Source organism: Acinonyx jubatus, chromosome F2, assembly GCF_027475565.1.
Source record: "Acinonyx jubatus isolate Ajub_Pintada_27869175 chromosome F2, VMU_Ajub_asm_v1.0, whole genome shotgun sequence".
NCBI classification, from domain to species: domain Eukaryota; kingdom Metazoa; phylum Chordata; class Mammalia; order Carnivora; family Felidae; genus Acinonyx; species Acinonyx jubatus.
Window position 1 is genome coordinate 25,878,968 of NC_069394.1, and position 23,537 is coordinate 25,902,504.

The 23,537-nt window shown below is 37.1% G+C and overlaps 1 protein-coding gene across 6 annotated transcripts in view; it reads left to right on the forward strand.

The window, feature by feature from the left end:
• Positions 1–23,537, forward strand: part of CSMD3 (CUB and Sushi multiple domains 3) — a 1,242,277-nt gene that overhangs the window by 806,416 nt on the left and 412,324 nt on the right. For all 6 annotated transcript variants that reach the window (XM_027064013.2, XM_027064014.2, XM_027064015.2 and 3 more), the window contains one exon: positions 15,858–15,996. In XM_027064013.2, coding sequence (XP_026919814.1) covers positions 15,858–15,996 — 139 coding nt within the window. The remainder of the gene's footprint in view (positions 1–15,857; positions 15,997–23,537) is intronic.

Here is a 23,537-nt window from a genome sequence, read left to right on the forward strand (position 1 = left end):
TGTATTTTGACAGAGAAGTTTTGCTTATTATTTATTGCAATTTATCTTTTGGGGTGTGATCACAGCCTTCAATATATGCTTGCTATTTTAGCTGAAACTTTTTTGTCATCATATGAAATATTTTATATAGGTGAAATACATACTTGTGTATGTTTTGATAAATACAAATAATTCTTTACATTTTATTCTCTCAGAACATTCCAAAATTAAATGCATTGTTGAAAGTTGCTTAAAATGTTTGGATTGCTATGTGTTAAAATTAGGAAGTAGGAAGTTGCTTGTTTCAATCAGAATTTATAGAGCAAAGGAAGTCAGTATAAGATGTTTTGATAATAAAACCCAGAGTTTCAACCTCTTTAAAGATTGCCCTCTCCCTCCACTACCACTGCCGCCCCCCACCCCCCCAACACCGTCTATTGCAATTATCTAGAAGTTTAGGCATTTGGCAAATTAGTAATCCATGACAACCAGTCTTCAACTCTAAAACTGTGGAAAATTGTTGAAAAAAGTGAAAGGAAATGTTTTATCAGTCCTAGTCCTTGACTAGGGATTAGTGAGAGGAAAGAGAGACATGAGATCATAATTTGTTGCAGTTCTATGATCCCACAGCTGAACTTGGATTCATTTCGGGGAGCTTAAATACAATTGTGGAACAGAATTGGGTTATACATTTTATTCACTGACCCGAAGTTCACCACTGATGCATTAGCTAAGGATAGATTTAGGCTATCTTTATGAAAATTTGAACCTTTTTCTCTAGAATGGGTTGACGAAATTCCCTCATGAGAGAGATTACAGACATTCTAAAGCTTTATGATCTTTCAGTTTTGCTAATGGAAAACAAAACACATTAATTATTGTAATCAGCATTGATTCAAAATCACTTTGAATTCTACAAACTGTTCACCTAACTCAGTTTAGTGACGATCAATGACTTCTTCACTTATATGTTAAGACTGTAGCCTGAATATAACTGGCTGTATCTAGGGCCAGTCTCTGCATGGTGTCTCCTTCAAAGATCTACCTACAGCCCATGAATAGTGTAGACGATTATCATAGGTCTACTTTAATGGGCTGCCATAGGGATTTTCACGATATGCCATGAAAGCTTCCTAAAAATCCTCTCTGTCTTCACCAAAGTTTCCCCTCAGAGCAGCTACATAAACACCCTCCCTCTTTTGCCCTGTGGTCCCCTCAAGACCCCTCTGCCCTCACATTCATTTTTTTTTCTGCACAGCCCAAACCCCTGTTGGGCACCTGTGAGCCTCCTCACTAAAATTCAGCCCTCAGGAAGTTCAGTTTTCTCTTTAGAATATTTTTCCCTTGGGTTTTCTTCTTTCCACACCCTTTTTCTTTCTCCTAATATGATCAGAATTTTTCTCATGGGCCTCTGAGGGCATTGTGAAACTCACCACATTTACTTCAAAGTCTCTTCTACAAGCCTAGGTGCTTGGAAATTTGGAAAATGGGGGAAAGGAGCACTCTATTACTGTATTTGGGTTTATTTCTCTCTTCACCTGTGCGTATGAATGTATCTTCTGAAATATGGGTAAGATGTTGCTTTCACTTAATTGTTTTTCTCAAGGTAATAATATGCAACTAGACTTCCTTCATAGTACCAAGCAGGAGAGTCTTTTTCTCAGTAAAATCACATTACTAGTTTCTGGAATGTTCCTTATAATGAGTACTGCTATACAGAAGACAAAATTCAAGGTATAATATTTGACTCAGAGAGGTTTCCTTTGTTGGGCTTTGGGAAACTCACTAGTCTCTGACCACCATAATCTGCCTGTCCAAATGCCATTTCTAAAAGGCTAAGACAGGGGCGCCTGGGTGGCGCAGTCGGTTGGGCGTCCGACTTCGGCTCAGGTCCCGATCTCGCGGTCTGTGAGGCTCAGGTCCCGATCTCGCGGTCTGTGAGTTCGAGCCCCGCGGTCAGGCTCTGGGCTGATGGCTCAGAGCCTGGAGCCTGTTTCCGATTCTGTGTCTCCCTCTCTCTCTGCCCCTCCCCCGTTCATGCTCTGTCTCTCTCTGTCCCAAAAATAAATAAACGTTGAAAAAAAATTTAAAAAAGAATAAAAGGCTAAGACATATATTTTCCATACCTTAAATGATCTGAGCATCATTATTTGGCCTTCTTTCCTCATTGTCTATCTTTACCATTTTTAGGTTAAACTCTATTAGTCTGAGTTCATCCTTCTAAAGTATAGCCATAATTAACTTATTTTTTTCTTAGCTTTGATTTGCTTCACCAGATTCATAAGTCTCTTTGTAGTGGGGTTTAAATATATGCTTACTTGGTAAACTGGCTATAAATCAACTCTGACATGTACTTGTTACAGGTGCTTCTGATCCTCCCATCTGTTCATACCTTTTCCTAGTGGAAGTCTTACTTTTAACTGTTAAGTGAGGTTACCACATCCCCAGCATATGACGTTCCAGCATTTGAACGCAGCTCAAATTCATTTGGATATTCATGTCCTCTAGGGTGGTAAGGCTGACTGCCATTAGATGGAGGTTTTGATGGATCTGAGTTCACAAATAGTACCTAATACCCAGTGCTATAGATCAGGAGTCATAACCTCAAATACTTACAGGAGCAAGGCAATAACAGAAACAGATAAGATGGGCTAAATAGAACACGCTGCCCTCCTAAGAGGGAGGTGTGATTTCTCACTTTTTATAGAGACATGGTTACAAATAAGCATTTCTCTTTTAACATCAATAATAACAATAATGAATAATACAAGAATGATATCATTGACAACTGATGACAGTGTTCCCATTAGTCCTGACAGTTTCTTCATGCACATTAGAAAAGGGCATTTTCCAAGAGGGAAATGGCTTGAACTAGTGATTACCAAGGTCACTTTAATTTGAGATCCAGCAGTAGCAATCAATCCTTTGGGAGTATGCAAGGTCAATGGAGCCGGTCAGGAGACATATACCAACCTCTCCATTTTGAGAAAGCACTCCGGTGTCTCAAAAAATTGGGTGTCCTTTGGACTTACCTAAGAACCATTTTCCAGATAGTGATATCATGAAAAAGTCTTTTGAGTACCTCCTTTTTGTGAATTTGTGTAACACTGCTCAAATGTGATCCTCAACCAGAGTCTAGGCTGGAACACCCTATTCTGAACTAAGCAGTCTCTCCTGGATTGTCATTTCAATCTAGAGTAGTCTCTATAATCTCCTTTGGACTTTGCATTGATATTCTGCTCAGCGCGATTATCATTCATCATTTGGCACTATATATATTTTTTCTAATAGTTTAGCTGCTGGTATGGCTCAATTATGTGGTATGATTTGATTCAAGGAGACTCAGGAAGTGTCCTAGTTATTCAGGAAGCATTAATAAAAAACAGACATGTTTGCTTTGTTTTTCTTTAAGAGTTAAGATATGAAAGTTTTATGCAGTACAGTAAACAGAAAGCTTCCCAAATACCTTCTTGAGCTGTCTCTTCCCCCATCCTCCCATTCAAGGTAGCTGTTACATGTAAAAATCATCTTCATAATCATCATTGTCATTGTATTCATAATCATCATCACCATCATCATCCTATCTCTCTCTCTCTCACGCTTACATACAGTCCTATCATCACTAAGCAGTTCTCTCCCTTCCTGTTTTCCCTGTCTCAGCCCCATGCCCTTGCTTCCATGTATTTAGTCCCTCTCCTCCACATTCAACCCTTAGGCTAACACGAGACCTACTCATTCCACTCTACTGTGTCCCCAAGAAAGTTCAGCCTGTTCTAATAGTTTTAGTTGAGATTCTATCTCCTTGGAAGGTTGGTAAATGCATTATATCTCATTAGAAGAAATTATGCATGAGTTTAAAAAAATAAAAGAGGAGAACGATCAAGTTTTTGGCATATCTTTTCAAGCTATTCTCTGGGTCGCATTTCTACTTTATGAATGCCTGCTTCTGTATTTGCCAGTAATAAACCAGCCAACAAATCCCAAAAGAACTTGAAAAAGATACCATGCCATAAGACAGAATAAAACAAGAAAGTTCTCTTTCTAGGTGTCAAGCAGTGAACACTATGTCATCTAGAGTTTCCTGTTTTAAAAATCAAGACAGTTGGACATAAATTAAGTCTCCTATCTTTGTTGCAGTCATAGAAGGAAACTGTTCCTGAGTATGAGGATTTATTATTCATTGGTGAATGTCATTTTTTAAAGCTACTGAACTCAACTCAGGTAGACTGAAAGATGAGAAGGATTTATTTACAGACCAAAAATGAGAGTTGGTTAAAATGTACTCATTATTTTGTTATAAAATCTGAAGTACATAACCATTTACTTTTTAAAATCAGATGTTTCTTAATACTTTAGAGTTATAATTATTTAACTGTTCATGGTAAAATAAGTTAGACAATCTAAAATTTATATATTTTTTGAGTTTCATTTTATTAAATATACTACTCAGGCTCATTTTAGTCTCTCTTCTTGGTTTCTCCTCATCCTGATGATCTTTGTTTGTTCCAGAGCTAGGTCTTGAATATTTTCCCCTCTCTATTTCCATTCACTCTATGGGTAACTGTCAACCAGTCTCTAACTTTAAATAATATCTATGTGCTGATGTCTTTCAAATTTACATCACCAGCCTAGTTCTTTGCCCTGAAGTCCAGACTCATATATTCAACTTCCTACTCAACATCTCCATGTAGATGTTTAATAGGCATCTCAAACTTAACCTGTCCAAAACTGATCTGATCTCCCCCTGTCACTCCAAACCTGCTACTGTCACAGACTTTCCCCATCATCATTAATAGCACTCCATTCTTCCAGTAATTTAAGCCAAACTTCTTGGAGTAATTTCTGACTCCTTTCTTTCTATTACAGCCATACATAATCCATCAGAAAAATCTGTTACCTGTACCTTTGAAATATATTCAAAACTCATCTAGTTCTTACTTATTCCACTGCTGACATCCTGGTCCCAGCAACCATCATCTCTGGCCCAAATTGCTACAATAAGTCCCTAACTGGGCTTCTTCCCTTGTTCCTATTCAGTTCTGTAGAAATGATTTGTTGCCCAATTCACCTATGCTCACTGATTAATTTCTTCATAGTCATTTCTCCACTGAGACTCAGAAGTGTTCTGATGCATACACACTATCTGCATTTCTCCTCCATTTTACCTGGATTATGTCTCCCTTGCTCTCTGAGCTGTAGCTAGCTAACAATAGCTTCTTTGATCTAAAGCAATCCCCTCAACAAAAATGGAAATAGAATATTGGCCTTCTGGATTACATGGTCATGTTCTTGAATATAATTAGGATGTAATACATTCTTTGGACTGCTTTGTAGATAAAGAGGATTACATTTAATGAAATACATTGGAAGAGTCAGATGAGTTGCTATTGGCTCAAAGCTGTTGATTTAATTAAGACACCAAGTTAAGACTAAGTGAAAGAGAAGTCACATCTTCCTTATGAAGATTCATAATATTTAATATTATTGCCAGTGTAGCCTCCCTGACAAGAAAAAACATTAGGAGCAAAATGTATGGCAAACAAGGTATAGAAGCAAATTTTTCTATAGCTTTGGAATTGGCCACCTAGATGCTCAACCAAGGAGAAAAAAGTTTCAATACCCATTCTATAAAAAAAAATAATAAAGATAATAATAAATTGAAGTCCACATACCCCCTTCATGGCTAATTAAGTGTGTTCTAACTAACTCATCTCTCTTAATCATAACTTCAGGCACCCCACTCCCAATTTATATAAGCAGCAAAAAGAAAGCAAGGCAGATCAAGATCTAGATCTATCCATCTATCTGTCAATCTATCTGAAACTGTTGGAGTCAAAAGTTGTTCAGTTTTTCATTTATCTCCCTATAGGAAGGAGGATGCTAGTCTTTTTCTTCTCAATCCAAGTTGAAGGGAAGGGCTTTAGAAGAATCCCTCATAGAGAATGGAGTTGCCTGGGAGAATGAGAAACAAGAATCCCCAGGTGGATATCTGATTATACAATGTAGTACTTGCTGATCTGTCTTCTGTGCTGATTGAACAAGAGTAGGAAAAGTGGTGAAAGCTGATAGACTGAAGACGAGGAAAGCTGTCTAGTTCAAACAATTTGGCAAGTCAGTGATATGCATTTCCTATGCATTAAATGAATACTAAAGAAGGTACCCAAGCTTGGCCACCAACTGTAGGAAACTCAACAGCCTGAAACCATAGGGTATACTGCCAGGGGTAGGAGCAAGGAAGTTACTGGAAAAGGTTGAGCTTCTCCTATAAGAAGCCACCTTCCCCACTCTTGGTCTTTCCAAAGGACACATTTATTCTCATGGAGAACAAATATTTTCCATATCTGACAAATAAAGGCATCAGGGAACAGTCAGGGGTAATGAGGAAAACAGCCATAGCCAGGAAAGACTGACAGCACAATCTGTCCTGTCCTAGTCCTGACACATCACAAGGAAAAGAACCTAAAAGGAAGAGGAAGGAGTCAAGACAAGGGGGGAGACTATTCCAAGTGCTGAAGTGAATGGAGGAATGAATCAGCAAGTTCTGATTCTCCATCAGCACCCTTCTCCCCATCTTCCAAGCCTCTATGGCCACTGCTCAAGGATGGACCTTGGATGGATGGGTGGAGAGAATGAGATAAGAATTTTCCACTGGGCTATACCAAGTTTTTTAATACTGAAAGTGATGAGAATATTAGAGGATCTGTCCAACATTTTTTTAAGGAGATGGTGATTTGCCAGTGCATGCTTGAAAGCAGCAGAAGGAAGGAAGGAAGGAAGGAAGGAAGGAAGGAAGGAAGGAAGGAAAGGAGAAGAAAGGAGAAGAAAGGAAAGGAAAGGAAAAAAGGAAAGAGACCATTTCTGTTTTTGTTCCATCAATTTCAGAATGCACCATAAAATGTTTGCTCAAGCAAGAACTTCCTTGCCCTCAGAGGAGAACTTTCTGCATCACTATGGCTTATTCTCATTCTTACTCTCTAATGGGTTATCTGAGAGAATTCTTTCAGTGAATAGGATGGGATGGAAGTCCTTGAAGAACTTTTGGGAGAAAAGGCTGAATCCACATGCCTGATGAACTTTCCCTTTGAGTATAAGAGTTTTTTCTCTTGAACTCAATTAGCTTCAAATGAAAGGAAACCCTTCTCATTCACAGATATTGCATTCTCTTTGGAGGGACTTCTTTTGAGGGAGCAATGAGAGTGACAATCCAAGGCATAGATCAGAATTTATTTGTGGTTCTCATTGAGAAAATGTGTATACATCTAAAAATAAACCCCACTTTTAATTACGTGTTTATGTAGTATTAAATTCCATCCTCCTGGAGAGCTACCCTAGGGAAATGGAAGTACTAACAATCTGCAAGGTTTTGCTCCCGCTGTTGGGGTGGGGGAGAGGGGGATGAGTCTGAGAGAAGGGATAAAGGGGCAATGGAAGAAGGTGCAGAGCTGTGCCTGTTTCTCTGTAACCCTGGCCCTTTAATTTGTGTGTTTCTGGTTTCTCTTTTTATCCTAAATTCAGACCCAACATGTTTCTCATTATTTTCTTTGAAACAATACCCAACCTCTCTGAGGTTGAAGAGAGTCAGTGATTACTTCCCATACCTATATCCCCAAAGCCAGGTAGGGTGGGGAGAAGGATGGAAACATCAGTGTTTGATAACCTGGATGTGGTATCTAGATTTTATCATGCACAGCTCCACAGAAAGGCTATCTCTCAGACCAAATGTTAGAATACTCACTTTGTAATTTCACTTATAGCCAAACCCCTGAGATCAAAGCCATCTCTTCCCATCCACAAATCCCTTGTGAGCACCTAACTGCCGCTTCTCAGATGAAAGAGCGTCTCCTGCTGTGGAACACTAAACATTATCTGAATTTTATCTGAATGTAGGCTGAGGCACTTTTGACTCTTTCATACAGGTCTTAAAACATACTGGCTATTTTGAATTTGTCCGTTCTACTTAAAGCAACACAGAAATGAGTCAGCACTCCAACGCAAATTATTTATAACAGACTTTCTTCAGACCTTAGAGAAATAAAAGTAGATAAATGAACTATGCCTACTTTATATTGGTCATGCATGCCCTGTTTTTATTGCCAAAGACAAGGGGGCTTAGAGGCAACAATCTGTATTTCACTAACAGATGCAAAACACCTCTTTATCTCAGGAACCTGAGACATTATCCAGGAGAATCTTGACGCTACAGACCAGTCATATCTTAGATTTGGTCAGTGGTCTATGGGCTAACAGCAGCAAAATGGCCTGTGAAGACAGGGTGGGGGGAGGATCATGTTCACAATGGAGCTTTCTGGATCCCACCCTATAATTACTAGAAGTGTATTCTGGAAATATGCATTTAACAAGTTCCCGAGGTGCCCACTAAGGTTGGAAAGGCTTCAAAAGGAGTAACCACTGCATAAAACCATGACGTCTTCTCCTTCTTCCTCCAAAAAGTGTAAGCTTCAGACACACAGAACTATTGGACTCTCCCTCATACACATTAGTATTTCTCACTTCCTAACTCTGCTCTTTCTGTCCAACTCTCCCTATCTTCTATTCTTGTTCTTCTTCTTGTTCTTGTTCTTCTTGTTCCCCTCCTCCTCCTCCTCCTCCTCCTCCCCCCTCTCTTCCTCCTCCTCCTCTTCCTCCGTCTTCTCCTTCTCCTTCTCCTTTAATCTAAATTCACTTCTGACAAAATTGCCTTTAAGAATTCTTTCCATTTAATGTCCTTAGGATGTTATCTGACCCTGCCTGTGTTGCTAGACTGTCTACCCAGTTTAAGCATGTACTTGTTACTGCATGTTAGCTGTGTCTGTTTTCTTTATAGAGTGTGTGTCTCTTGAGGGCAGAGGAAATATCACATGAATATGTTTTTTAATTTTAGCACCTGGCACAATATCTTATCTATAGCAGAAACTAAACATCAGGCTCTGAGCTGACAATGTAAAGCCTGGTTGGGATTCTCTCTCTCCCTCTTTCTCTGCCTCTTTCTCTCTCTCTCAATGTAAATAAATAAACATTTTTTTTTTAAATGGTGTTGCTAGAATTTCACATTTGTATTAAAAAATCTTTGGGTTGAATATTCTTTCCCCCTAACCATCCATCTTTGTCTTCATCAAATCTACCTTAAAGAGAACAAGATATGTTTAATTAAATGTCTCTTATAAAAAGGAATCCAATACATCTATCTTGGAAATAGTGCCTTATTTGGAATTTTAAGATTCAAATTCAAATCTCACCTCTGCCACTACCCAGGTCTGTGTTTCTTGTGAAGTTGTGTTTCATGCTTTTTTCCTCATCTGCAAAACTGGCAAAGGAAAGAAACCAGCATTTTTATGCTACAAGATTATTAAAGAATCAAATTAAGTAACGTATATAAAAACATACTCCAAACTGGAACACATGTCTCTCTTAGTTGGTATGGCAGAAATATGTAGCTGTTCATCTTTAAGCTGTGTTACCCTGTTCGTTATATAGAATTGTAGATGGGGAAACAGTTACCCAGTTGGAGGACTTCTCACAGCTTCCTTTGCAGTTAGATATGACCGTGTGAGTAAGCAGAAGTAGTATAAATAACGTGTAGGCCATGGTTCATAAAAAGCATACACAGACTGGTCTTCCACACTCTGTTTCCTTTCCGGCCAACTGAAATGGAAATAACCTGCAAGGCACTCTAGGAAGTCACACATTGAAAGTGGCCAACCCTTTCTCGTCCTGTGTCATGAGAGTTTGGTTGAGGGGGGAAGGCTATCTTGCTAGTAGAGTGATCTCATTATACTGCCACATGATTGTGTCAAAGAAATATTTCACCAGAGTTAGAGGCAAGGAGGATGTATGACTTTATTCAAGACTATTGCAATAGAAATTGAACTCAGTTGCACTGAGGGATGGTTTAAGGGCTGAGGTGGGCTAGTGGAAAAGTATTGAAGGAAGTTAGGTGAGTCGTCTGGAGTCTTAAGTCTGTCTAAAGTTCTGTCAATTTGAAGGCCATTTTGGTCAGGTGAGAAATAAACTATTTTGTTAAGCTATTAAAATCTAGGTGCTTATTTATTTTACCAGCTACAGATATCTTAATCTAAACAGTTAAAGGAGAGAATGACCCAAGCAGAAATAGTCCATCCCAGCCTTTGCCAAAATGCAGTGATATAATAATGAGTATTGGTCAATACCTACTTAATTTGATTAAATTAAACTATTTTTTTTTCAAAAGGTTGCATCTTAAACCACCTTTTAATTTTTTTCCCTCTACCCGTTCACCTTTATCTTCTACCTGCATTAAAGCTTTAGCATTAGTCTGTGTTGAAAATGATGCCCAATATAGACAAGATCTCCAGATTCTATTTTCTATTTTTTCTTGTGATATTTCACAAACCTTTTAGCCTCAGCATCAAATCTTAGTATCTTTCTATGTAAGATTCCATCCTGTTTTGTGCTCCCCATTATGGGAGTGGAATCACCATCCATCCATTACAAGCCAGGGGCCCAATGACCAGTTGAGATTTCATCTTGCTCAGTCATTGCATGTAATTAATAAATGCTTTTGAGTCTACCTCCTAAATATCTCTTGCAGTCAGTACTTTCCTATTACCATCATATCTCAGCGTCTGATGATACCTTCTCTGCATAATAGTATATGATCTCATCAACTCCATATGTATTGCCCTTAGTCCACTTTACATACAATTGCCACTTACATGAAAATCTTTTTCTTCGTGTGTGTGTGTGTGTGTATATATATATATGTATGTGTATATATATATATATATGTGTGTGTATATATATATATATATATATATATATATATATATATATATATATCTCCTTTGTCTATAATTTTTCAATTGCCTGTGGTTGACTTTCCATAATATAGCTTCCCAGGTCTTTTTCTACCTTTTTTTTTCCCTTTAATGTCCCATCACTTCTTGGTTCCCTAAGAAAGATACTGGCATTGCTAAATATTGTGCTAACCTAACTTTCTACTCTTTTGGAAACATTGTTATGCCTATCTCTCTCTTTCCTCCTGATGAACCTGACTCATCCTTGAAGGCTCAAATTAAGCAGATTCTCTTCTTTGAGGACTAATTCATCCCCTTTTCCAGACCCCTGCCCCATGAACATATCTTTTTTTATAGAATTTATGACATGCTTACTTTATGTTTCTGTGTTTTGCATGTGAGAAGTGTGAGGAAGGCAAATTGCCTCTGTTCAAATCCTTGCTGGCTGAGATGTAAAGGGAAAGAAGATTCTTCTCTACCCATTAATTTCCCAACTGGACTAAGAATTACATTTACATGAGACAGATTAACAGGAGGAAAAAAAAGTTTTATTACATGTGCAAGGAGGCCAAGTAATGAAATTGAAACCTAAGGAAATGATCAAGGCAGGTAGTTTATATACTTTTTCTACAAAGAGACAATGAATCTCTGAGGATTTGGCAGGACAAAGAAAACTTTGGGAGCTTCAGTTGGTAAGAAATTCTAAACATAATTTAGACCGGGGTAGTAAATTAACAAACATTATTTATACAGCCTCCTTGGCTGTAAATTTACCATCTCTGGTGATAAGGATGTCTCTCTACCTCCTGGTACAGGGAAGGTACTCTTCATGTGGGAGACTTATTTCTTGCTTTCAGGGGGACAGAGAGGAGTCTGAGTGTCCTTGAACAGACAGTCTATTAAGTAACATTTATTCAAAATAAGCAGTATGCCAAAGAGGCTCATCTTGGGGTGGTCTGCCTTGACCCCACATATGCAAATTATTTAAATACACATCTAGCTTTCTTTTTTTCCCCTATAATAATAGTACATATGGCTAGATTTTTCTGAGCCTCATATAAAATAATTCAAAAACTTTTCATGCAGTTCCTGGCACACCCAATAAATGTTATTCGGTATGTTTATGTTATGTTAGTCAGATGTTTATTCAATAAATTTTAATTAGTACAAGTAATACGAATACCACACAAACACATCCCTGGCACACAATTGTTGGCATGACTAAAATATGAATGCATAAATGACGAATGAGTGAATAAATGAAGGGGACTTTCAAAATACTTTGTGTGGTCTTGATCTCCCTGCTTTGTGTATATTCCAGTTTCCCTTATTCAGACAAGGATTAGTTACTGTTTTTTACAGAAATCTGTCTCAGATTGTGTTGTCTTTATACCCAGAGGTACATAATCTGATCTTAGTTGTTAAATGTGTAAGCATTTAGTACATCTCAATAGCTACATGTTTATTTTCAGAATAATATTTTGGGAAATATTTGGGGAAAAAATTATAAGCTTCACTTAAAAACTGATTTCATGGATATTTTTGTTCAGGGCAAGTCTAAAAATGTCATTTAAGTTAAAATATAAGTGAATCTATATGAAGAAAGTTATTCATTTAATATAAGCTATGCATGGATATTGCAAGATTATGAGGTATAGGCCATTGTCTTATTACCTTTGGGTCTGTATGGTTATCCCCTTTACAGTTAAGTTTCTCTTTACAAGTTCAAATCTTTGTTACTAATATTATTAGTAGCTCTTTGCTCCAAAGCTCCCACTCCCTCACATGCACGCATATGCTCTCTCTCTTTTTTCCCTATATTCTATACTTCTGTCTGTTTCAGGTAGATTTCTACATCTCTTTTCTCTATACTTGATCTCCCTTATTTTTCCCTGCATTTCGTCGTCTCCATACTCTGCTGCTCTGGCTACACTGTGGCTTCTCCTTGTACACATCCCCCTGCCACCTGCCTGCTAGTCACTATGATCATGAGGCTGGTCCTGACTGATCTGCACTGAACACCTGTCTCTCTCTCGCGTTTCACACCTTCTCGGGGAGTCTGTTCCCATACTTTTGGAATAATAATTTTGGGGAGTTTCAACCCTGTGTGTAAGAGAGACAGGCTGCTTCGGAACATGTCATAAGTTAACTAGAAGACATACCTTTTAACAGGGTCATCATTCAGAAAATTCCTTTCAGGGAGCTGACAGTAACCACATTTTTATGTTACTCCTTTGCTTTAAAGCCCTCTCCTAACTGCCTCACTCATACTTTGGAGAGAGGGACCAGCTAAAATGCTTCTGAGTATTTTACTTTTTAATCCTTTATGGCCCATTACTCAATTGTTAATTTTATGACTGATTGCCTCTTTTAACGATGATTATACTGAAGTGCACAAATCCTTGCCTAAAACAATATGAGTCCATGACATATTTAGGATTTCTGTCAGAAATTCTCCATAATTCTAGGACCTTCTCTCACTAATATACTTTACTCTGTCTTTTAAAATATGGTAATTTAAGTGGCTATTATGCACATAATTTTATTTTTGAAATACAAAATAACCCTACAGGAAAACTAATTATGAGTCATTGTAACAAAGAGGAGTAAATAATCCTCATGGAAATGGTCTCCTTTGAAAGCTTTTTAGGAAACAAAATTAAAATCTACTAAGGAAGAAAATCTATCTTTTTTAATGTTTATTTTTGAGAGAGAGAGACAGAGCACAAGTGGGAAAAAAGGCAGAGAGAGAGAGAGAGAGAGAGAGAGAGAGAGAGAACCAAAGCAGGCTCCAGATGCAGGACTCGAACCACAGACCACGAGATCATGACCTGAGCCAAATTGGACACTTAACCGACTGAGCCACCCAGGCACCCCAGAAGAAAATCTAATTTTATCTGAAAGATTTTCTTTTGCATACAAATAACAAATTTTGGCAATTTCACATAAAAATGCTTTTCTTAAATGGATATTTATAGTAATGCTGCGTTCCTAGGCCAATTTATAAATATTTCCTATTTTCTTTGGGTTGTATCAAATTATTTCAAAAATGAAAACTAGTAAAAATAGTGTCTGGAGCAATAGATTTTAGAAATTTTGTAAGGTAAAACAAAAAGAAATAAGTAAACAACAAAAATATAAACAAATGGGATAAAGTTTAAATGGAACTATTTAAGAGAAAATAAAAATATAACCTAGTAAGTCTTTGGGAATGCTCTCTAATATGTTGAAAAGCTAATAGTATATATTTGATCTTTTTTCTTTCTGAATAATTTTTAATAATTCAAATACTCTTTGCTCCATGTTTTGTTTTCTGTGTGTATGTCCTGAAGGTATGGAGTAAGTTAAGGTAGCTGGGCTGCAGAGTAAAGTAGAGAAGTTGAGTGTAGGCTAGAGAGCATAAAGAACAGCTAGATGGGCAGGGCCTTATGTGTCAACAGGGATGGAAGCCATTGAAGGGTGTGGTCAGATTTGAGGCTTAAAAACACCACTCTGGTTATAGCATAGAGATTATAGCATAGAGGCTAGTTAATGTAGATGAAAAGGCCAGTTAGAAGGGTTAGTTATGAGGGTGTACTGCAGAGATGAGATTATGATATGATAATTTTTTTAATGTTTATTTATTTATTTTGAGACAGAGAAACCACAAGCAGGGGAGGGTCAGAGAGAGAGGGAGAGAGAATCCTTGTTGTCAGCACAGAGTTCAATGTGGGGCTCAAAGTCACAAACCCTGAGACCATAACTTCAGCTGAAATCAACGGTCACCCAACCGACTAAGCCACCCAGGCACCCTGTTATGATAATTGACACTCAAATGGCAGCTATACAGATGAAAAAAACAAGAGATTGAGGATAGGTTGGATATGAGAATAATTGGTAAGGATTAAGGAAAAATGAAAATGCTTGCTTCTAGCTTCCTTGTTTATGCAACTCTGTGGCTGGTGATTTCATTCACCAGTACTGGGAGATAATGGGAGAGGACCAATTTTGAGGTCCTGTTTTGTAAAAAAAAATAACTTGAAAGTACTTTTAATAAGTACTTATTAATAAGATTTAATAAGCCTAGTGTACTTTGAGGAGTTGCTTTTCTCTGGACCGGGTTTATTCGTCTCCAAAATGAGGTATTTACCCCAAAAGACCCATTCAGTACCTACTGGAATTACAATGTTATCATTGTGATTTCAATTGTGTATAAATTTACAGAAAAGCAGAAAATGATATACTTGAAATTGTAAACTGAGGATTTGAGTCTGGTGTTAAAGGAAAACAGATGAAAATAGACGTCTAGGGAAGGGGATGGTATAATGAAACTGTAATTTGAAGGATATTATTCTGACAGCTGGACTGAAGCAAGAGAGAAATCAGTGGATGGGAATTCAGGGAAGAGGCAGAATCAATGAAGGCCCAAATTGTAGTAGGGACTCTGGAGTAAGCAAGATTGGAGTTTTAGGCAGTGTGTAGCATGAATTAGCAGTATTTGATAATGTAAGTCAGAAAATGAAAGGGAGACAAACTAAAACTAACAATTTACATTGTTTTCAAGCTTTGAACATGAAAATGATGGAGACACAAGCATGTATTTATTTATTTATTTAAAAAAATTTTTTTTTTCAACGTTTATTTATTTTTGGGACAGAGAGAGACAGAGCATGAACGGGGGAGGGGCAGAGAGAGAGGGAGACACAGAATCGGAAACAGGCTCCAGGCTCTGAGCTGTCAGCCCAGAGCCCGACGCGGGGCTCGAACTCCCGGACCGCGAGATCGTGACCTGGCTGAAGTCGGACGCTTAACCGACTGCGCCACCCAGGCACCCCCACAAGCATGTATTTAAAGGATATTGTTAGGACACTTGAGGATATTGAGTTTATCTGACATGCTGAGTGCATAACTATGCCATATTTCAAAAAGTAAACTAATTTTTCTAAGAAAAATAATCATTCAGCAATAGAAGGACCAGATGTAGTTTTGCCTTCAAAAAGTTATTAAATAGCATTTACAAAGTACATGCAGAAATTTATTCTAAAAATTATAGTTGCTACTAATAATACTTTCTACAACCTGTTATAAAAGTTCTATTCTTACTTATTCTCTGATTTCATTTTTCAGCTCCATGTGGTGGCCATTTTTCTGCACCCAGTGGATTGATTCTCTCACCAGGATGGCCAGGATACTATAAAGACTCTCTGAACTGTGAGTGGGTGATTGAAGCTGAACCCGGACACTCTATCAAAATTACATTTGAAAGGTCTCTACCAATATTTTTCTACCTTTAAAAAAGTACATGTTATCTAAAACAATAGTCGGCATTATCCATTTTATTTACTAAATCAATGTACAGTTTTATTGTAATAGTTTCTGTGCCTTGAATGCTTCAGACATTTGTCCCCTTTAACCTTTCAGCCTGTTGTCAAGTTGATTTTCTATTTGTTCAATGTTTTATCAGTACTATTGAGTTATGAAAGGTGGGCCAAATATGGCACACTATCTAAATATGAACATGGGGCCCTTAACTTAATGTGTTTAGCTGTCCTATATATTTTTTTAATTAAAAAAATTGTTTAATCTTTACTTTTGAGAGACAGACTGAGAGAGACAGAGTGCAAGCAGGGGAGGGCTGAGAGAGAAGGAAACACAGAATCTGAAACAGGCTCTGGGCCCTGAGCTGTCAGCACAGAGCCTGACGTGGGGCTCAAACCCACAGACTACGACATCATGACCTGAGTCAAAGTTGGACAATTAACCAACTGAGCCACCCAGGTCCCCCATATTTGTCCTGTATTTTAAAGGGCCTGTGTTTTCTGCTGTATTTCAAAAGGAAAAATTGTTGTAAACACACTTGAATTTATAGTGTATTACAGCCTCAGGCACTTAAGCACACTACCCACATCCCTACACCTACAATTCCTTCAAAAACATGACTGTGTCAAATTCATGTGTATTAATGGTTGGCCAGTTGAGGATATTTTTTCCTAAGAAAACTAATCTTACTGATCAAATAATCTATACCATGAAAGACCATATTAACTATTACAAAGTTAAAGAATGAAACTTCAGGTCTTTGCTTGGATCAGTATTCACAAATGGAAATGGACACATTTATAAAATTTCCTAATTTTATTATTGACTCCCCTCATCTTCCAACCCCTTTATTTAACAGAATAAGGGACCAGGGCACCTTGGTGACTCACATGGTTAAATGACTCTTGATTTTGCCTCAGGTCATGATCACAGGGTCTTGGTGTAGAGACCTGCTAAGATTCTCTCTCCCTCTGCCCCTCCCCGACTAGCCCTTACACTTTCTCTCTCTCTCTGTCTCAAAAATAATAATAATAATAATAATGATTTTGAAAAAGTTACCTTTGTAGGCTTTGTAGTCACACGGAAATCATACAAATATATAAATATAGCAGAATTATGCTGATGATTGAATTTTACAAACATAACATGATCCTTCCCTAATTCAAGAGGGTCTCCAGTGAATTAATCTATCCACACTAGTGTTAAAAGTTGAAAAGAAAACAAATTCTATTTGACAGATGTTAGTATTAAACATTTCACATGAGACCATCCTACCTGACTATAGCCCACAAACTTTCTTACAACTGTATTAATTTGCTAGGGCTGTCATAACAAGATACCACAGACTAAGTAGTTTAAACAACAGAAATGAATCTCCTCACAGCTGTGGAGGCTGGAAGTCTGAGATCAACGTGTCAGCAGGATTGTTTCTTCTGAAGTCCTTTGTCCTTGGTTTGTAAATGGCCATCTTCTCCCTGTGTCTTCGCATGGTCTTTCCTCAGTGTGTCTGTTTCCTAATTTTCTCTTCTTACAACGATAGTGTTCATATTGGACCACCCATATGATCTCATTTTACCTTAATTATCTCTTTAGAGGAACTTTTTCCAAAGATAGGCACATTATGAGGTACTAGGGATTAGGACTTCACATATGAATTTTAGGGGGACACAAATCAGCTCATAACAATGACTTACACACTAAAAAAAAAAGTTTATATTTAGAGGGGCGCCTGGGTGGCTTGGTCGGTTAAGCATCTGACTCTTGATTTCAGCTCAGGTCATGATCTCACAGTCCTGCGAGGAAGTCCTGAGTCAGGCTCTGTACTGGGCCTGGAACCTGCATGGGATTCTCTCTCCTTCTCCTTTTCTTGGCCCCTCTCCTGTTCACTAGCGCTCTCTCTCTCTCTCTCAAAAGAAAAAGTTTATATTTAGAATACTTTGGCAGAGCTTTTTGTGGTGATGTTGAAACCATATCCTTTATTCAGAGATACAGCTTGCATTGCCATAGCAATTTTAGTGAAAATCATACTATTTATTCAGAATCAAGTCTTTATCAAATAACAGTGTTCCATGAATGTGGGACCCAAATTACCAAACTTACTTTATTACACAGATTTTTATTCTGTTTGGAATATACAATATGACATAATAATATAGATCATATCATTGAATAATTTAAAAAATTATATTGATTTGTTTCTAAGAATTCACTTTCTCTACCTCCCAGCTGACTCAAATTATAGATGACTTTAAAAATAGCTTATATTCATTATGTTATATTCAAGTCTTAAACACTATATAAGCATAATACTATCACTAGAAAATTCATTTAGGTTTTGTTAACACAAAGTGCATTATTCCATTGAAAAGCACCCCCTGGTTTACTAGTGTGAGTCATTAACCATCATTAAATAAATAAATAATATCTGATATCTTTCAGCCCTAAGTAGGCTGAGTTGCCAACTGGAGAAGCAGATTGCAAAGCGATGCTTATAATTCAGAGCACCACACTTGTGACTTTTGATTTTGTACTTTTGTTTGAAGACACATTTTCTCTGTCCAAAGTTTTTAACATGTATGTTGTATCCCTCCCAATAGGCAGTTACATGGGCCTCTTTGCTGCTTGCCTATCATGTGTAGATGTCTTCAGAATTATCTAAAGTGAACTCATGTATATCACAGCCTATATTCTATTTTTTTAAATGTTTATTTACTTTTGAGAGAGAGAGACAGAGTGTGAGTGGGGCAGAGGCAGAGAGAGAGGGAGACACAGAATCTGAAGCAGGCTCCAGGCTCTGAGCTGCCAGCACGGAGCTTCAAGTGGGGCTCGAACTCACGGACTGTGAGATCATGACCTGAGCCAAAGTCGGATGCTTAATCGACTGAGCCAACCACAGCCTATATTCTAAATTAGACTATCCCAGACTTAACTTCCTGGTAAAAAACTCTTCTCAGCAATTTTTATAAGCTGTAATACCAGTTAAATAGACAAAAACCCAATTTAATTTTGGTAAATATAGTTACTTAACACTTTTTACTCTGCCTCTTTCTTACTCAATTATCTGCTTACTGAGACACAAATCCTGTAAGTTAGTCTGTAAGCAGGCATTAGCCTGAAAAGTGATTGTCATTGCTAGGGTTTGTGCACAGCAACAATGGACAATTCTGTAGGGGAAACAGAACAGGCCTTGGTGAGAAATGATTCCTAGAGCCCAAAAATCTTCCCTTGAGCACCCCTGAGCAAGTCTTATCAACTGTGCCTCTTTTCTTGGTCCCTAAATCACACTCTGAAGTAAATTTTAAACCTCCTAGCTCCTTCACCTCCTTGATATCAATGTCTGTGTGTAATATAATACACATACACACACATATACAAATATATGTATATATATGCATGTATGTAATTCCTTGTTAATTAGCTCAAACACTGAATGAATTAAGAGTTAGAAATGCTTTAAGAATTTATTGATGTTATTTTCACTATTTTAGAATAGACAGGGTGTAGCTGTATCAGTATATTGCTTTTGAATTTTACTTTTTTAAAAGAATTTTACTTTATAGTTGTGTAAAGTTATATAAAACTGAAATATTCATTTGGCAGCTTGAGTCCTCTATGTACCCTTCCTTCCTGCACACACACATATACACACACACAAACCCATTAGATTCTTGAGTTGGAGCTATTTGAAAGCAAAATTATTTAAATATCTTCCTCCATTTCTTCCTTTCTGAAGCTCCTTTAATGGTATAAGATTTTGCTCTAGGGTTATCTGTAGTCATTGTGCTTGGTCATAAAACTGGTTTCTTTAAAATAATCCACATCTTGGGGTACCTGGGTGGCTCAATCGGTTAAGCGTCTGACTTCCACTCAGGTCATGATCTCACTGCTCATGGGTTCGAGCCCTGTGTGGGGCTCTGTGCTGACAGCTCACAGCCTGGAGCCTGTTTCGAATTCTGTGTCTCCCTCTCTTCTGCCCCTCCCCTGCTCACGCTCTGTCTGTGTCTCCTTCAAAAATAAGTAAACATTAACAACAACAACAACAACAAAAAAACTAAAAAAATCCACATCTTAAGTAGCTGTCAGATGGTAAGGAGTGTGTCAGTAGTGAAGCAGTGAGCAAGTGACTTCATCGAGTTAAAAAATAAGTGAGAAGTTTATTCATTAAGTGAGAGGCATAAAATAGTCACCTTAAAATCAGAAATATGTACATCTATCACTTCCTTGTTTACTGACCCTAGAATATCTTGGTGCTTCATTTTCCCCGTAAGATTGTTTTGAGAAACAAGATATCATCTCTGAGGTAGCAAACAAGAATTACATTCTTGAAAAACCGAATTCCCTTCTGATTTCCAACCGAGCTATTGTAAGAACATTGGTTGCGGTGTGCATGGGTGGCTCAGTCAGTTGGGCGTCCAACTTCGGCTCAGGTCATGATCTCACAGTCCGTGGGTTCGAGCCCCGCGTCAGGCTCTGTGCTGACAGCTCAGAGCCTGGAGACTGCTTCGGATTCTGTTTCTCTCCTCCTCTTTCTGCCCCTCTCATGCTCATGCTCTGTCTCTCTCTGTCTCTCAATAATAAAAAAATGTTAAAAACAAATTTGAAAAAAGAGAACACTGGTTGCAAACTCTTTAATAGTTTTTGTCATTCTGAGAATACTTTTCATAGAATTTGGTTCCAAAGAATGAAAGTTATGTCATTTGCTTGCTAATACCTAGGAATAACTTAAGTTAATTTGGTTCGAATGAAAATTTAACCAAATACTATGATGAAGATGGTGGCATGGCTATTTTCCTACATTCTCAAATGTAGCAATTGTTTAGATTTAATTTACAGGAAAAAAGAAAGAACTAAAATATTATAAAACTATTAGCCGTTAGTTGGCTTCTTGAAATTATCTCAAGTACCTTAAGTCAATGAAATCTTAAGAAATCAAATTGTCTATCAAGTACAAAACAAAACAGTAATGCCAAATAACCGATGTGGTTTTCTAACTGTTTATCTCTTCTTAACATAGCCAAACAGTTTGCAAGTCTCATTTTCAGATCTGCAGAGGAATTTTGCTTTGTTTCTTCCAACAGTTTGTAAATTTTCTCAATATTTGCCGGCTTCTAAATGAACTCATTTCCTGTTTATTAATCATCCTAAGTCTGTCTTTCTATCCCTTTTCTTGTCTTCAACTTCTAGACCACAGCCATCAGTATCAGTCTTCCAGACAGCAACTGTTTTTTTTTTTTTATTATTATTTTTAAATTAATGAGGACTATTTCAATTTGGTCAGAATGGGTTTGGATTACATCAAGAATGTTTTTAAAAGACAACAAAAATCGAGTAAGATAAGGTTGATTTCATTTTGAATTTCATCTAGTGGTTCCATAACATTTGTTTATGAATAACACTAACTTTAATGTCATAAACAAATGAACACTAGATTGAGACAATTTATGAGGAATGTGTACAACTATCTTGAAACACAAAATGAAAGAAATTCAGATTATTGTGTAACCCTAATTCATTTCCCTTATTATTGTAATGTATTTTTATAATTCCTTGAGGCGAATCTGTGATGATTTTCTTTTTAAGGATTCATTCCTACTGAACATTGTTCTCTACATCACCAGTTAATGCTGCTATTCTATTAAGACTTGTCTCTTTAGGTTTCAATTCAGAGTAATCTCTGACTCTTCTGTGCATTTTAATTTGGTTATCATCAGCTGACTAGCTATCGAAATGAAACTCCAGTTTTAATACTGCAATAGACTGACTACAAAACAACCAAATAATGGATTCACAATGTACCATTGTCTGATCATTTACTTAAAGGACGTAGTGTGTTCCTATATATTTCCTATTCTAAATTGTATTATTGGAAAAGTTATTTTTAGACCAATGCAATATATTCCATATTGCAAAATAAAGACTAAGATAAGCTTATGAAATTCATTCATTTTACTAAGTATATTGCTTAACAGGACATAAAAGTGGTACAGATGGAAAAATATTTCAATTGCACTTCTTAAATAGTATTGAATTGTACACTTAATTTTTACTACTTATATGCTGTATTTGTAATTGTATTTTATAATGAAATAAAGTTTCTGGTTTTTAGATTTTCCATTCAATTGTTTGGACCAGGTTTTGAGTTTTCTTTTGTTTTGTTATTTGAAGAATAATGTAGTTTAATTTTGTAATACTGGACAAGGCTGGCAAGTGTACAGTAAAGTAATCTTTCAAAAGTTGATGGACATTGTAACTAAAAATTATTTTTAAGAGTGTACTGGAGACAACTAGTTACCAAAAATGCATTGGAAGACACATTTTAATTTTTTTAAGTTTATTTATTTATTTTTGAGAGTGAGAGAGAGAGAGAGAGCAAGTGTGCAAACAGGGGAGGGGCAGAGAGAGAGAATCCCAAGCAGGCTCCATGCTAACATCACAGAGCCAGATGCATGGCTCGAACTCATGAACTGTGAGGCAATGACCCGAGCCAAAACCAAGAGCCACCCAGGTGCCACTGAGCCACCCAAGGTTCATGGTAAACACTAAAGTATCTAAGTATATTGAATACTTTGTATAAAATTGGTAACAACCATAGAGTAAAGAAAGATATTTTTGTCTTTAAAATATATTAATTCTTTCATTTATCCAATAAATATTTGAGTGCCTACCATATGCAAAGCATTGGCAAATACAGACACCGTTTGACCTTGTGGAATATATAGACTCTTAAAGCAGACCCCTATCAAACAAGCAAACACAACCATGATTGGTATCACAAAAGGTGCAATAAAATGAAGCAATACAGTAGGGAAACTAACCTACACTGATATCAGGGAAAGGCTGCTTCTGGACATATTTAAGCTGAAAACTGGAGGTTATGTAGGAATACATTGGTAGAAAAGGAATTTCCTGGGCTGCAGGATCATCAGGGACAAGGCAATAAGTTGCTCAATTTTCCATGATTCCAAGTAAAGTTTTTCCACGGCTAAGATTTCTGATTTCCAGTTCAGAATGTTGTACAATCTTGAAGTGCGGGAATGAACACAAAATGTTATTTTGTTGATAGTATTTATGCATGTTAAAATATTGTTGATCTGTGTTGATTGCAATTTATAAAAATTACGTCTTCTAAAAGAATTGAAAATGATAACAGTAACCACCACCAAAAATCTAAAAATACAACTGACCAGCTTTTCATGGCTTAGTATAGTCATTAGGGAGAGAGAGACTTGGGTTTGAACCATTTAAGTTCTGCAGGCCTCAGTTTTGTTACCTGCAAAATGAGTATAATAAGGGCTCACTTACTGGGTTAGTTTGAGGCTTGGATAGATGAATGTAGATAAAATATTTAGCAAGAGCCTCAAGCACTTAGTGAACATCGACTACATCATCATTATTGTCATTACCTACTTATAATTAGAACCAGTATTTTGAAATTTAAAAAAAACCTATTTTTAATGGACAAAATAGACTTGTCAAAAAAAGGACCAC